Here is a 13,959-nt window from a genome sequence, read left to right as displayed (position 1 = left end):
TTGGTCCAAGATGGGTCATTATTATTTCGCACCTTTTAGTTTCGTTTATTTAGTTCTCTTTTTTTCTATTTGCATTGTTTTAGTGTTTGCGTATAGTATTTTCTTGGAGACTTCTTAACTTTTCAGAGACTAATTGCCTATAATCACATCACTTCAAGAATAGTAATATAGATGGCCTTTGTTTCAAGGAGAAGTTTGAATATTTAAAAAAATCTTTATGCAGTCTTTGAAAGGTTCTCTAGCTCACTCTCCTAATTTATTCTAGGCCTGAATCATCTTAGAAACCCGTACTGAGGATCAACTCTGGGTTGTTTCATTAAACTGCATATCATAGTCTAGACAAAAATGTTTTTTTTTTGTTTGTTTGTTTGTCTTTTTTAATCTACTAAGTTTTCTTTCTAAGGAGAGTAATGCTTTAATCTCTTGAGTAACTGCGGATACATTTAGTAGGCTTAGTGGTCCAGAGCTTGGAAACAGAACAGTGCCATCTATGAACAGAAACATCTAGAAGATTGCAACATTCTTTGCGATTCTCTCTTCCGTTTTTTTCTGTATTCTGAAGAGTTTCCATAAAAGTGGTAAACAACTTTGGTAAACATGATTTTCACTTGGTTTTGAAAAAGTGGACATTGACCCATTAGCAACTATTCTTTTGGGATCTTGTCAGTCTACTCTGAATTATAAATATTAAGGTGATTTTTACTCATGAAAAGAGAAAAATGAATTATTGAACCCATCCCAGAGGCCTGCTATTCACTAAAGACTTTGTAATAGTACCTTTCAATTTAGTTTTTGAAAGACTCCATAAATGTTCAGGATGTGTTAAAGATGCTATCTTGTCTAGTAAAATACTTAGTTCCTCTGATGTGCCAAAATTGAAAATTTAAAAACAAAATAAAGACTTCAGATGTTGATAATAAATGCAGTTCTAGACTTGAAGTAGTTTTTTTTTTTTTTTTAATTTAAAAATTGAGCCCACCAGGATTTTATTTTACTGTCTAAATTTTTATTATCCACATTTACCAGTGCTGCTTCTTTTTCTTTCTGTTCCCTTTCATGTATACTGAATTCCCCCACAGGTTCCAGAGAACTAAATTTAAAAGAGCAGAAACAGCAGCAGGACATAGTAAATACCTTCCAGGACCAATGTTTTGGAAAGGAATCAGGATGAACTTGAACTTTGGGAGTGGCGGCTTAATTCTGTTTTTTCAGTAGCATACTACAATCTAATCCAACAACCATTTGTTAAGTGGATTCTATCAATAAGCCACTGTGCCAGCCACTAGCAATATGACAACAACAAGAAAAAGAAATCTTTATCCTCAAGGAGGTTTGAATCTACATTCTTCATATATGTACAGCATGTTTGTGTTCATATATGTGTGAAAGTATGTACATGTATGCTGTAATTACCAATTATAGAAGTTCTTCATATTAGACTTTTTATTACTTTAAATTGTAGATTTTTTTTAGGTGGGATAAAATAATAGAAAAATGACTTGGTGGGTTGTTTTTTTTTTTTTGTAAACCATCAAAATTTTAGATCTTTTAGGCTATATACAGAATATATTAGAAATATATTTCTGTTATTGAAATAATGGGGATTCTATTAGCTATTGTCAAATAAGTTAAAACAAATTTTAGGGAAAGCCAAAGGAAAGAAGTTTTGTTGGCAGTAATTTGGTATTATAATTAAATAAGTGCCCATTTTTGGGATGGGAAAATAGTTATTGCTAACAATAAACAGTTGGGATTGTATATTCTCTACACCTCTCTCATAGGTCACATCTACTGTGCTATGCAATCTTGTGAAAGCCTGATAGTTCCTGTTGAATTTTCATTTATACTATCATTCCTCTGTGCATAGACCATTTCATAATTCATGTAAAGATTGTTTTAAGATGAAAAAGTAGATTTATAGGTACATAGTTGTAATTTTCTCAGTTACCTTAGCTTGGGAGGAAGGCATAAAGAGGGATAGTTGAGAGGTGGGGCGAGAGTTTGAGGGGAAAATAAGTTTAGTTTTGACCATGTTGAGTTTAAAATATCAGTGGAACCTCTAGTCCAGTATGTAGATAGAGATGTGATTCTGTGGGTCAGCAAAAAGGTTAGAGGTAGATAAATAGATGACTTTCTTTTTACTGTTGGATATCAAATTTCCCTAGGCTTGCAGTCTAGGTATCATCCTTGACTTCTCATTCTCTCTTAAACCTCTGCTCTCCCCATCTAATCTTTTGCCAAGACCTATCAATTTTATCTTTGTACCATGTCTTACACATGTCTCTTTTTCTTTTCTGACATTACCACCCCCTGGTACAGCTTCTCATCATCTCACACCTGGATTTTTGCCAAAAAAAAAAAAAAAAAAAGGCACTTATTTGATGGTTAGTTTCCCTGTTTCACAAGTTCATCTCTCACTGAGCTCTTAAAGCAATCTTCCTGAAGTCTAGACCTGACTGGATCACCCCCACACTTAGTAAAAACCCAGCGATTCCCTGTTACCTTAGAAATCAAATATAAAATACATTTAAAGTCATTTGTAACTTGACATCCCCTTCTCCCCCTCCCTTACAACACCTCTCTTTTGCTCTCCCCCCAATCTTCCCAATCCTATCAGATAACCTGCAGTCTAGTGACAGTGGCCTTTGTACTTTCAGCAGTTTCACTGTCCCCCATGCCTGAAACTCTTCTACATTCTGCTTATATTCCTCAAATCCCAGTTAAAACTTCACCTTCTGTAGGAAGACTCTTGATTTTTTTCCCTCAGTTTATCCTGCATATAGCTTTTTTTGTATATAATTATTTGCATGTTGTCTTTGTCATTAGACATGTCAGCACCTTGAGAACTGAGATGGTCTTTTACTTTTATATCCCCAGTGGTTAGCACAGTGCCTGGTTCTTAAAAAACATACACTGATTGACTAGCCTTCACTAGCTTTTGTGTTACTTAAGAATTCAGCTTTTTTTTTGTAGTGATCTCTTCATACATTCTTCTAGTCATTGTGCATGCTTCTCTTGCGCTTCTGCTTGTTTCACTCTTCATTTGTTCATACAAATTTTGCCCAATTCTTCATTCTTGTCAGTTATATAACAAAATATATTACATTTATATATAATCATTATTTTTAGATGTTCCACAGTTGATGGGCACCCACTTTGCTTCTAGAGCTTCGTCACCACAGAGTACTGCTCTTAGTATTTTGCTTTCTGTCCTTGATTTAGGTCCTGTTGTTGAATAACTGGATCAAAAAAAATGGATGTTTAATTACCTTTTTTTCCCCTATGATTAAACATTTGTTTTCTTTATTTCTCCTTTCTCCATTGAAAAGGAAGAAAAACAATCCTTATTAACAAATAAGAAGAATATGTGCCCATATTTGTCATATTCAAAAAAAATATTTCATTTTTCTTTTTGAAAAATCATCTATCAGGGCATGGGTAGTATTTATGTATGCATTTTCAATCATCCTATAATTGTGTTTGGTTATTGCATTGATTTTAGTTCTTGAGCCTCTACAGTATTGCTGTATAAATTGTTCTTGTGCTCACCTTATTCTGTTGGTTCAAACTAGTCTTTCCAGGTACTTCTGACTTTCTCTCTTCTTTTTTTGTCACTGATTTAAGTTTTTGAGCATTGTCTCCCTCAACCCATTTCCCCCATTAGTTCTGTGTATTTTTATTATTCATTTTGCCGTGCATAATTCTCTTTGGAAATTCATATGTTGCATTATAGCAGAATTGATTGTACTATATACCATGAAAGAGTTGATGGATTCAAGAGGCAAAATGAAATAGAGATTTCTGGATGTGACAGATGTGTGCATATATTTTACTTACTTGTTAAAAAGGATTTTCAATGGGGAAAGGAGTAGGAAGGAAAGAAATTGTGCATTTTTTGTACATATGATTTATATTTTCTTTCTTTGATCTCTTTGGTCTATGAGTCTAGTCTTGGAATTGCTGTATCAAAGAGTATAGTGACTTAGTACAAGTAATTAATGAGTCTTTTCCCCCACAATCTCTCAATATTTGTCGTTTTCCTTTTTTGCAACTTTGCCCTTCTGATGAGTATGAAGGTAGAACTCCTAACTTTAATTGACATTTCTCTAATTATTGATTTTGGAATATTTTTCATTTGGTTTCTTTATTTGAAAACTGTCTCTTTGCATTGTATCCTTTGACTATTTTTAAATTAGAGAATGCCTCTTATTCTTTATAAACTTCAGTGAGTTCCTTGTGTACTTTGGAAATGAAATCTCTAGTTAAAAAAAAAAAAAACTTGCTGCAAAGATTTTCGTCTAGTTAATAGTTTCTCTTCTAATTTTAACTGTGTTTATTTTGTTTGTGCAAAGACTTTGTACAGACCGTCCAAATTGATATTGAGGACAGTCGGGTCATTTGACTACTTCAACAGTGCCTCAGTGTGCCTGTTTTTCCACAGCCCCTTCAATATATTTACTGTTCCTGTCCTTACTCTTCATCTTTTTCAATTTGCCTGCTGTTATGAGAAAGCTCAGATGTTTAAAAATATATTTTTTTTACTGATTGGAGTATGTATTCATGTAGTCATTTGTAGTGTGCAGTTCTTTTGAAAACTGTTAAAATCCTTCAGCATTCTATTGGTGTCAAGGCACTACCATCCTCCCAGTCATGTAGGGTTAAATTATCAAACTCGACTCTTTCCATTTGCCCCACACATCTGATCTCTTGCCAGGATTAATTATTTATTCTTCCACAGCATCTCTCATTCTCTTCATATTCTTGTCTTTACACTGAGTAGCCACCACCCCTTATTCAGGCTGTGATCATCATATACTAGAACTATTGCAGTAGTTTTCTAGTTCTTCACATCTGAAATCTCTTCCCACTCAAGTCTATTTTCCACTCATCTGGCTTCACACCTGACTACATTACTCTTCTATTTAATAAATTACAAAATCCTCGATTTGGCTTTTAAAGCCCTTTGCATACCGGCCCTTTCCAGTTCTCTTAACTATACTGTAACACTTTATTCTTTATATTTTATTCTTTATTCTTAATATTTTATATTATATTTATATTATATTTTATTCTTTATTCTTAATATTTTACTCTTCTCCAATATCTGATAGCAGCACACATTGGCTTTTTTGCTGTTCTTCACATTCTCTTAAATCTATATCTTTTCAGTGGCTGTCTCCCGGGCCTGGAATCTTTTTGTGTCTGACTTTTCATTTCCCTGACATCTTAAAAGATTTTCTATAAGAGGCTTTTCCCAATCCCTCCAAATGCAAATTCTCTCTTTTAAGATTACCTTCCATTTACCGTGTGTGTGTGTGTGTGTGTGTGTGTGTGTGTGTGTGTGTATACACATTGTTGTCAAGTTGTTAAGCTCCTTGCTAGCAGGAACCCTGTTTTTACCTTTCTTTATATTCCTAGTGCTCAGCCCAATTCTTAGCACATGATAAGTACTTAATGAATAAATGACTGAAACAATATTTTCTTTAAAATTTGATTTTAGAAGAGTCTTGGTTTATGTAAAAAAAACCTGTTAGGATGTCACAGTGTTAGAGCTGAGAATAAATATTTAAAGTTCAGCCCAGAATGGTTGACTAATTTGACCTTTACTTTCTTTTACCAAACAGTTTATTTGTTTTAACTTTCAGGTAATCTTGTTCCTGTTCAGCATATTATTATCACCCCAACGCCAGATTAATATAACCTAAGCCATTTTGCAAAGTAGCAATACGTATTTTTTACTTTGTTCACCTTAGCTCTGTTAGAAATCACTTAATTCTGTTATTTTCCCCATTCATAAAATTTTTATGTCATTTATATCAGCTTAATACACATGATCTTCATTATTGTGCTTAGATTGTTCATGATCAGTTTTAATGTCTTATGAAATTTTCATCATCTTAGTTATAACCCTGTTATTTTCTTGTTCCATACATGTTTGGAAAAGTGAAAAACAAATCAAAAGCAAAAAAACTTTACATGCTTGTTAGACAGTTGACTTTGAATGTCAAGTAGTTCATTTTTATTTCATCTTGTAAATTGTTCTTATGTTAGCTAACCCATTTAAATACAATAAAGTGAGTAGTAACATATGCAAAAATAATGAAAACAAACAGCAGGTTACTATAAAAAATGGAAACTGTTTCTGCCCATTTCCATAGTAAATTTGAGGTTTAAAACTTTATTTTAAGGAACACTTTTCAAACTTCAATCATAAAAGTATACATTTTGAAATTGTATGCCACAGATCCATATGGCATGACATGTAATACAGAACATTTATTTCTACCATAGCTGTAAGTGCTCCAATCCTCTAGTTAGTTTTCTTTGTTTAGATATGGAAATTGTTTTAACATCGGCCTTGTGAAATCACAGTATACCCAAAATACTAATGTTAACTGGCTCTACTCTCTTGATACTAAACATAAAAACCACATGAAAAATATGTCCAAATAGATGTAACATAATCATAAAGAAAAACTATCTGTGTAACAGTATCAATGACCAATATAGTCTACTATATAAATATAGGATGAGGTTGACAAAACTTGGGAAGGCTGGTGAATTTACCATCTTCTGCTTCATCTTCATTTTCTTGGGTATGTATCTGTCTGCTATCCACAACATCAGGTTGTCTCTAAGTAAATATATTATTAGAGTGCTAATTTTGAATGATTCTTCACTTAAAAATATTAACTTTGGCAATGTGTTTCATCAGAAGCTGTTCTTTCTGAAAGAACAAGTTTTTTCTGGAAAGTTCAATATCTGATAATAGAATAGAGAGAAGTTCCTTTGTACTGTTTCCAAATGCTTCTTGATATTCTTTTTATGAGTGGTCCACTCATCCTTTCTTGTAATCACCAGCAGTAACTTTAGCCAAATAACAGTAATAGTCTCCTTTAATTTTCAAACAGAAGACTTTGCTCTTTTTTTTGTGAAGGATTAGGATTAAGAATTTTTCAAAGAGAGGCAGAACTTCATTGTAGATATCTCTTAATTTGGTTTTCTCTCTACTCATGAACCATCTGCTATCTTTAGCACTTTCCATTCTTTCCTCACTACTTGAAACAATCCTCCAAGATAACATCTCCGGGTTTCTGCAACATTTTTGTAAACAACAAAGAAATTATTGCCCTATTCACTGGATCATTCAACTCCTTTGTTCACAGATTTCATGTAAGCTGCCATGTCATATTTCTCAGCCAATTTAACCGTCTGCACTAGCTTATTTTTATCTGTGATTGAATATTCTGTGCGCAGAATAAGGGGTTCAGCTGAGTCTGTGGATAGACAGTAGCAGTGCAACTGACACTATGCTCATCTCTCAGTTCATAGTTCCAACCACCAAAAAACATTTAAGGTTTTTTAGTATCTTTTGAAATTCTTTCTGAATGATAAATTCTTGTATAGATGCTTTCTTTGCTTTGCAATATTAGAATGAATTTCTGATGAAAAATTTACACTTTGATATGCCACAGCAATTTTTCTTTTTCTATCCAGATGCAGAGCTTGCAAGGCGGCACAGAAGCTATTGCCCTTTTGGATCAGTTAGAAGCAGATTATTATGATCTGCAACTTCAGTTGTATGAAGTACAGTTTGAGATCTTGAAGTGTGAGGAGTTACTGCTAACAGCTCAACTTGAAAGCATCAAGAGACTTGTATCAGGTATATATAGTAGACATTTTCTCCTACAAATGTACATAGACCTTTTAAACTGTAAGTATTGGGGGGAGGGGCAGGATTTAAATAGAAACTTTTTTCTTAATGAATGTATATGTAGTCTCTAGTTTTTTTCTAATTACAACAGATTTTATGACTTGAAAATATTTTACATAAAAGAGACCAAAAGGAAGAAGACCAAAGGAAGATCAGTAGGAAATAGAGACAAGCAGGACAACAATTTACCAATACACAATACACATGAACAATTTACCAATACACCTACAAGAAAGAAAAATCAAATTGTCCATTAGAGATTTCAACTTCATTTATAATCCTTTTTCATTTAGTGTGCATGTAGAAATTTGATGTTCAGATTTTTTGTTTAAGATTATTACTTATAAGACATTTATATTGATTGACCTTGAAAAAATGGAAAAAGAAAATATTGCTGGTCTAAGCTTATGCCCAACATAGCTTACTATAATTCCTTAAAAGTTGAAATTTGGTGATTCTTAATAGGAATGGTAACCCCAACATTAATTTTAAAGGATCAGGAAAATATCTATGCAAAACAAGAATTCTTTATTTGGGTTCTGTGAACTATGGGGAAAAAATCCAGCTGTTAACTGTATTTCAGTTTCATGTATTTAAAAGCATTATTTTGGAAAAGGATCAATAGGCTTTACCCTATTGTCATCATAGGATCCATGACACAAAAAATAGCAAAACACCCGAGTTAGAAAGTTGCAAAACTGTTAGATTTTTTTCAGCTTGATATTTTCAGAGTTAGAATGTGAGTTAGTTATTTAAGTAAACAAAAGGAATTAGCTTAAACTGCAGCAGTGGAGGGTGGGATTATGAATTAAATAAAAATAAGAGTTGTGGAATTATATTTTATAAAATCTGAAATTCTTGAATTCTTGCATTTTTTTCTTACTTGTTTTAACTTAAATTTAGGCCTGATTAAAACTATAAAGAAAAACTAGCTTGATGACTTTAAGATTTGTTTTCCCTCCTCCCCGCTGATTAATAATGGAGGAAAGGCCTGATAGAATTAATTATGTAATTAATTGAATTAAAAGAGTCTGAATTTTTTTTAAAATTATTTCTAAGTAAAGCCCACAAACTAACTAGGACTAATCACTGATAAACTATTACTATCTTGAGGCCTCATTATAATGGCTAATAAAGGCTCTGTTATAATTAGGACATTACACACACAAGTGAAGTGTGTTTCATAAATGATTGATCATCTTTACTCTTCAGAATCTTAACTTAGGTTAATTAATGTACTTAGCCACATATCTCCCTCATGCTCTCCCCCACCCCCTCAGCAGAGTAAACATAAAACTTCATCTAGCTCATTGTCTAAGTGTTCATAGTTGTAGAATTAGTAAAGATCTAAATTAATGTGTTCCCCCCCCCCTCCCTTTATTGACTTTTCATAACAGAAAAGAGAGATGAAGTAGTGTATTATGACACTTATGAAAGCATGGAGGCAATGCTTGAAAAGGAAGAGATGGCAGCATCTCTACATCTGCAGAGAGAAGAACTGCAGAAACTTCAGCAGAAAGCTCGGCAATTGGAAGCAAGGCGTGGGCGAGTTTCGGCCAAGAAAGCCTACCTCAGAAATAAAAAGGTTTTTTAAATTTTCCTCAAATGTATAACATAATTTAAAATTCCTCTTTTAACCATTATTTTTTCCATAGCCTGAAAATTATAATAGATTTGTAAACAAATATTCTAAAAGATTGAATTCCTGAAGCTGTGATCTCTTTTTATTACCTAGCTTGATAGAATTAAGAAATTTAGTTCTTTGTAGACTCTCCCCACTTTCAAAGGGAAAAAAGAAAAATTAGAATGATTTCATATTTGCCAGCAGACTCAAACTGTAAATTTGAATCAGTTAAGTAGCATGTGCCTATTAATCTGTCACAGATTAGCTTAGATATTCTTAAGAATATTCTCCTGAACTCTTTTTCTTCTATCCAGATTTGGGTCCTGGTTTTCTACCCCAACCCCTTTTTTGTTCCTGTCCCATTTCTATCCACCTTCATCCCTCCTCAGAGGATACTGATCTTAATTCCATAATCTGATTTGTGAGTTCATTTAACTTTTTTTTTCCAAATGCATGTAAAGATAGTTTTTAACATTCACCTTTGCAAAACCTTGTATTCCAAATTTTTTTTCCCCTCTTTTCCTCCCTTTTAACCAAGGCAGTAAGCAATGGGATACAGATATTAAATATCTGCAATTCTTCTAAAGATATTTCCACATTTGTCACGTTGAGCAGAAAAAAAAAGAAAAAAAACAACGCTATAGTTCTCTTTCTGAATGTGGATGTCATTTTCCAGGACATTTCTCTTGGAATTGCCTTGAAATCACTTCATTGTTGAAAAGAGCCAAATTCATCAGTTAATTGATCATCACATAATCACTTAACCTTTTTGAAGGAAATGAATTTTTATTTTAACTGACAATGACAAATGCAAACATTTTAACATTTTCATAAGAATGATATAAATGAGAACATTTAGACAACATGTAATTTATCTATTCTTAACCCTACTCCAAGAGATAACACTATAGCCTTCTTTACTGTGTTTATAATATGTATGTGTTGTATTATTGTTTCTCTATTTTTTGTTTTTTTTCTTTTATGTTCTTTAGGTTCTTTTGTTCCTTGTATCACTTCGATAACCTATTTAGGTTAGAAAACAAATTTTTATACACCTTTCATTTCTCTTTTTTCTTATATTATGATAAAAATACTTGAATTGAAATACTTGTTTTGAAAATTGAATATTTTTATTTATTTTATAAAGGAAAGATTCCATAATAAAGGAAAAATTGCATTTTGTGGAATTTGAAACACCACAAGAAAAATGATCAAATATGAATGAAAACCAACAATGACACAAAATAGTATTCTCATTCTTTTACAAATTAGATAAGGCCTACATGTATATGAGCTTTGGTCTATCATATAGCCTTTCATTTGTAAAATGAAAGGTTTGATTAGATGACCTCTAAGAGTCTTTTCCAACTCTTAAATAGCATGATCCTATATAAAAAGAAATTTGTAAGTATTATTGAATATTTAAAAAAAAAAAAAAACTTTTTTCTTGACTCTCATCCCTATCTTTAAATGCTAAATTCCCTTCATATTAAATTTCCTTTTTGGCATCTATAAATGCAGTACAATTTTAGCAGTCATTTTTAATTTGTTATGGTTCTCTAGAGCCAAAACTAGACTAGAGCATATTATCTTTTTGTCATATGCTCTAAAAATTATTAATTTGGCTACTTCCAGCAATAATTTAGAATTTCATGTTTGATAGATACTAGGTCTAAATAGACAAAAGTGCTATTAAGGATCTTAAATGCTAAATCTCATTCTGAGATGCCTGTTAATTCTGCCTCCTGACTCAGTAGTATTTTTTTTCAAAGCACATGTCATTAGGCTTTGGTTCTTTCCCTCCTGCTCTCTTTCTTCTTCCTTACCCCCCCTTAAGAAAATGGAGAATCTCAAGTATTTTCTTTTCAATGCTTTACAAATCTGGGATCAAGTTTAGTGAATTTTCTTGTTCTCTTTTTGTAAGTCTCATTCACCAAAAAAGTACTGCCTACTAGCATTGTGACTTTCTTCAAAAAGTGGGTGCCCCAGCATTTTTCATGCTATGCAGTTTCAGAAAACTATAGGATTAGCCTTGGCTCAAAAAGACCCCAATCATTATTGTGTACACTATAGATAGATATGAGTGTCATTTACTTATACATATGCAGATGAATACTGTTGGAATTTGGAAATGGTTTTCATATTATGTATGGAAAAAATGATTTGGTAGGATATATTTTAGATGATTTTGTTGGGAAAGATGTTTAAGCTACATGAGACTGATTCCAGATATTATTAAAGCACTAGTTTACATATAACAAAAACTCAGTCCTTTGCATTTGTGTAGTTTTGTTTGAATGTTTTTCCTCTTATAAATTATATCTACTCAACTACCTTATGAGGTAGTTTGAATAAAAATTTTAAAAACCCATTATCCAGTGAAGGATGAGCTATAAACAGATTAAGTAATTTTCCTAAAATCATACTGCTAGTTAATGATACAAATGAAAGTAGGTCCTTATAAAGTTCCTAGAACTTTTGCTAGGTGCTGAGTATACAAATACCACCAACAACCAGAAAATCATTGTGCTCTGCAAGGGCTTCTATTCTACTGAAAACTTCTGTCCTACTTGAAAATAAATTGATTTTATAATTAACATAAAGTAGTTGTGTTTTTCTCGTAAAATGATACTGGCTGAATCAGGTAGAGGAAAATTCATACACACACACCCCTTCAATGATTTGGCAGTATTTTATAGTACTTTCAAAACATCTGTGATAAGGTGTTTATTAGCATGGCATTTTATTATTCTCTTTTCATTATTAAGAGCTAGTATTAAAATATTTCTATATATTACATGTATATTGGAAGTCAGCCTAAAATCTAACGTGTGGTAAAAATACAACCTTATTAATGATACTTAAGGATTGCTAAAGATAATCCTTGAGTATCATTAATAAGGGTTATATTTCTAAGGATACATTGTTTCTTTTGCCAAACTTACATAGTCTTGCTAGTGATGATTCCTACTATGTGATAGATTTGGTTGATTGTGTAGTGAGTTAAAACAAACAACTTTAAGACCACAATTATCAAAAGAAGTATTTTTGTCTTTTTCTTTGGTAATTATCTTCCTTTTTAGTGACTCTTTTCTCATCGCTTTATCTGATTGTCCAGCTCTTCTGCTTTTTTGTAATCATCTTTTCCAGGCTGCATACTTTCTCAATCTCCTGTAATCGTTTTCCACTCAAAAAAAAGGTAACAGATCTATTAACACAGTATCCTATTGGTAAAGTACTTGGCGAGTATGTTATGTTATCAATTCAGTGGCTTTTATTTAGTAAGAATTTAGTTGAGTCAACTGACTTTAAGATACTGTGAAAGAAACAAGTTTGAAATATTTACCTTAACATACAGTATGTCAATTCAAAGAGTAGGTTTGTAATCTCTTTTTTTGTTTAAAAAGGTAACATATCACAGATTTTTTGAGAGTGGCCCAATACACAAAAGGAATAGAATACTGGTATTTTATTTCTGACATGATTTAAATGGTTTGTTCTTCTGGAAAATGGGATTTTAAACAATGTCTCACCTCTCGTCATATGTCAGCTCATAAGCAGGCATATTTGGCTGATAGATGTAGATATGTTAGATTTTGATGGAGCAGTTGTTGGTACCTCAACAAAATTTATGTCATGGAAGTGTAGGCCTAGATTCTTAAGGATAATGCTAGAAGGTAGGTTTTGCTGTTCTTGGTAATGTTTGCTCCTTAGTAGTAATGTTTGAAGTTTATTGCTAGCAAGAGCAGCTGTGCTCTTGTTAAATAAAAGCAAAACCGGCCACTACCAAAAAAATCGAGAGTTAATTTTGTTTATTAATGATCATTATGTTTATTAAATTCCTACTGTGTGTCAGACATAATAGTCTTTGCTAGGAAATGAGGACATAAAGGTAAAAGTGAAGAGTCCTTGCCCTCAAGGAGTTTTATGTTCTGTTGGGGAATTATTATAAAGGTATTAAACACAATAAATATAATTTTTTTGGGGGGGGAGCCTCATTTAGAAGGTAGTCATTAATCTATTGAACATTCCAGGCATTTTGGGCAGTCACTATAAAAACATGGTAGAGAAGGGAGGCTGAAATGTCATGTATGAAGATCTATTAGAAAACTAGCTTGACTGAAGATTAGAAATGATAAAAGGGGATGGGAAATGATATGAAATAATGCTGAGAAAATAATCTGGGCTCAAGCTTTAAAGAGTTGATCCTAATAGTGATAGAGAAATTTTAATGGAGTCAGACTTGTTTGAGGTGGATAGTTGGGAGTGGGCAAGGCCTGAGATAGGGGAACAAATTAGAAAGCTATTTGCAATTATGATGAGCAGCCTCACAGAGTTCTGACTTTGGGCATGTTGAATTCGAGGTGCCTATAGGATATCTAATATACTGGAAACAATTGGTAATATGTGACTAGAACTCAGGAGATATATGAACCAGTTCAACTCTACAATATCTTCCTTTCTTGAATCCCTAGCTCCCTTATCAAATCACATTATCACTTACTTCCAACCATGCTTCAACCTTGGAATTCTCTCACCATTCATCACTTTCAATCCTTCACACATCTGAACAAAGATGGAGAAAATCACACAACCATTCTTGCTGGATTCACCACAAATT

General features: G+C 32.6%; 1 protein-coding gene across 2 annotated transcripts in view; it reads left to right on the top strand.

Moving 5' to 3' along the window:
- The window catches only part of JMY (junction mediating and regulatory protein, p53 cofactor), an 83,241-nt gene that overhangs the window by 44,539 nt on the left and 24,743 nt on the right, over positions 1-13,959 (top strand). For both annotated transcript variants that reach the window (XM_023495796.2, XM_031966103.1), the window contains exons 5-6: positions 7,498-7,663; positions 9,112-9,299. In XM_023495796.2, the coding sequence (XP_023351564.2) occupies positions 7,498-7,663; positions 9,112-9,299 (354 nt within the window). The remainder of the gene's footprint in view (positions 1-7,497; positions 7,664-9,111; positions 9,300-13,959) is intronic.

This window comes from Sarcophilus harrisii, chromosome 1 (assembly GCF_902635505.1).
Source record: "Sarcophilus harrisii chromosome 1, mSarHar1.11, whole genome shotgun sequence".
NCBI classification, from domain to species: Eukaryota; Metazoa; Chordata; class Mammalia; order Dasyuromorphia; family Dasyuridae; genus Sarcophilus; species Sarcophilus harrisii.
The sequence above is the reverse complement of the archived record's forward strand: the minus strand, read 5'-3'. Positions and strand labels throughout refer to the sequence as shown.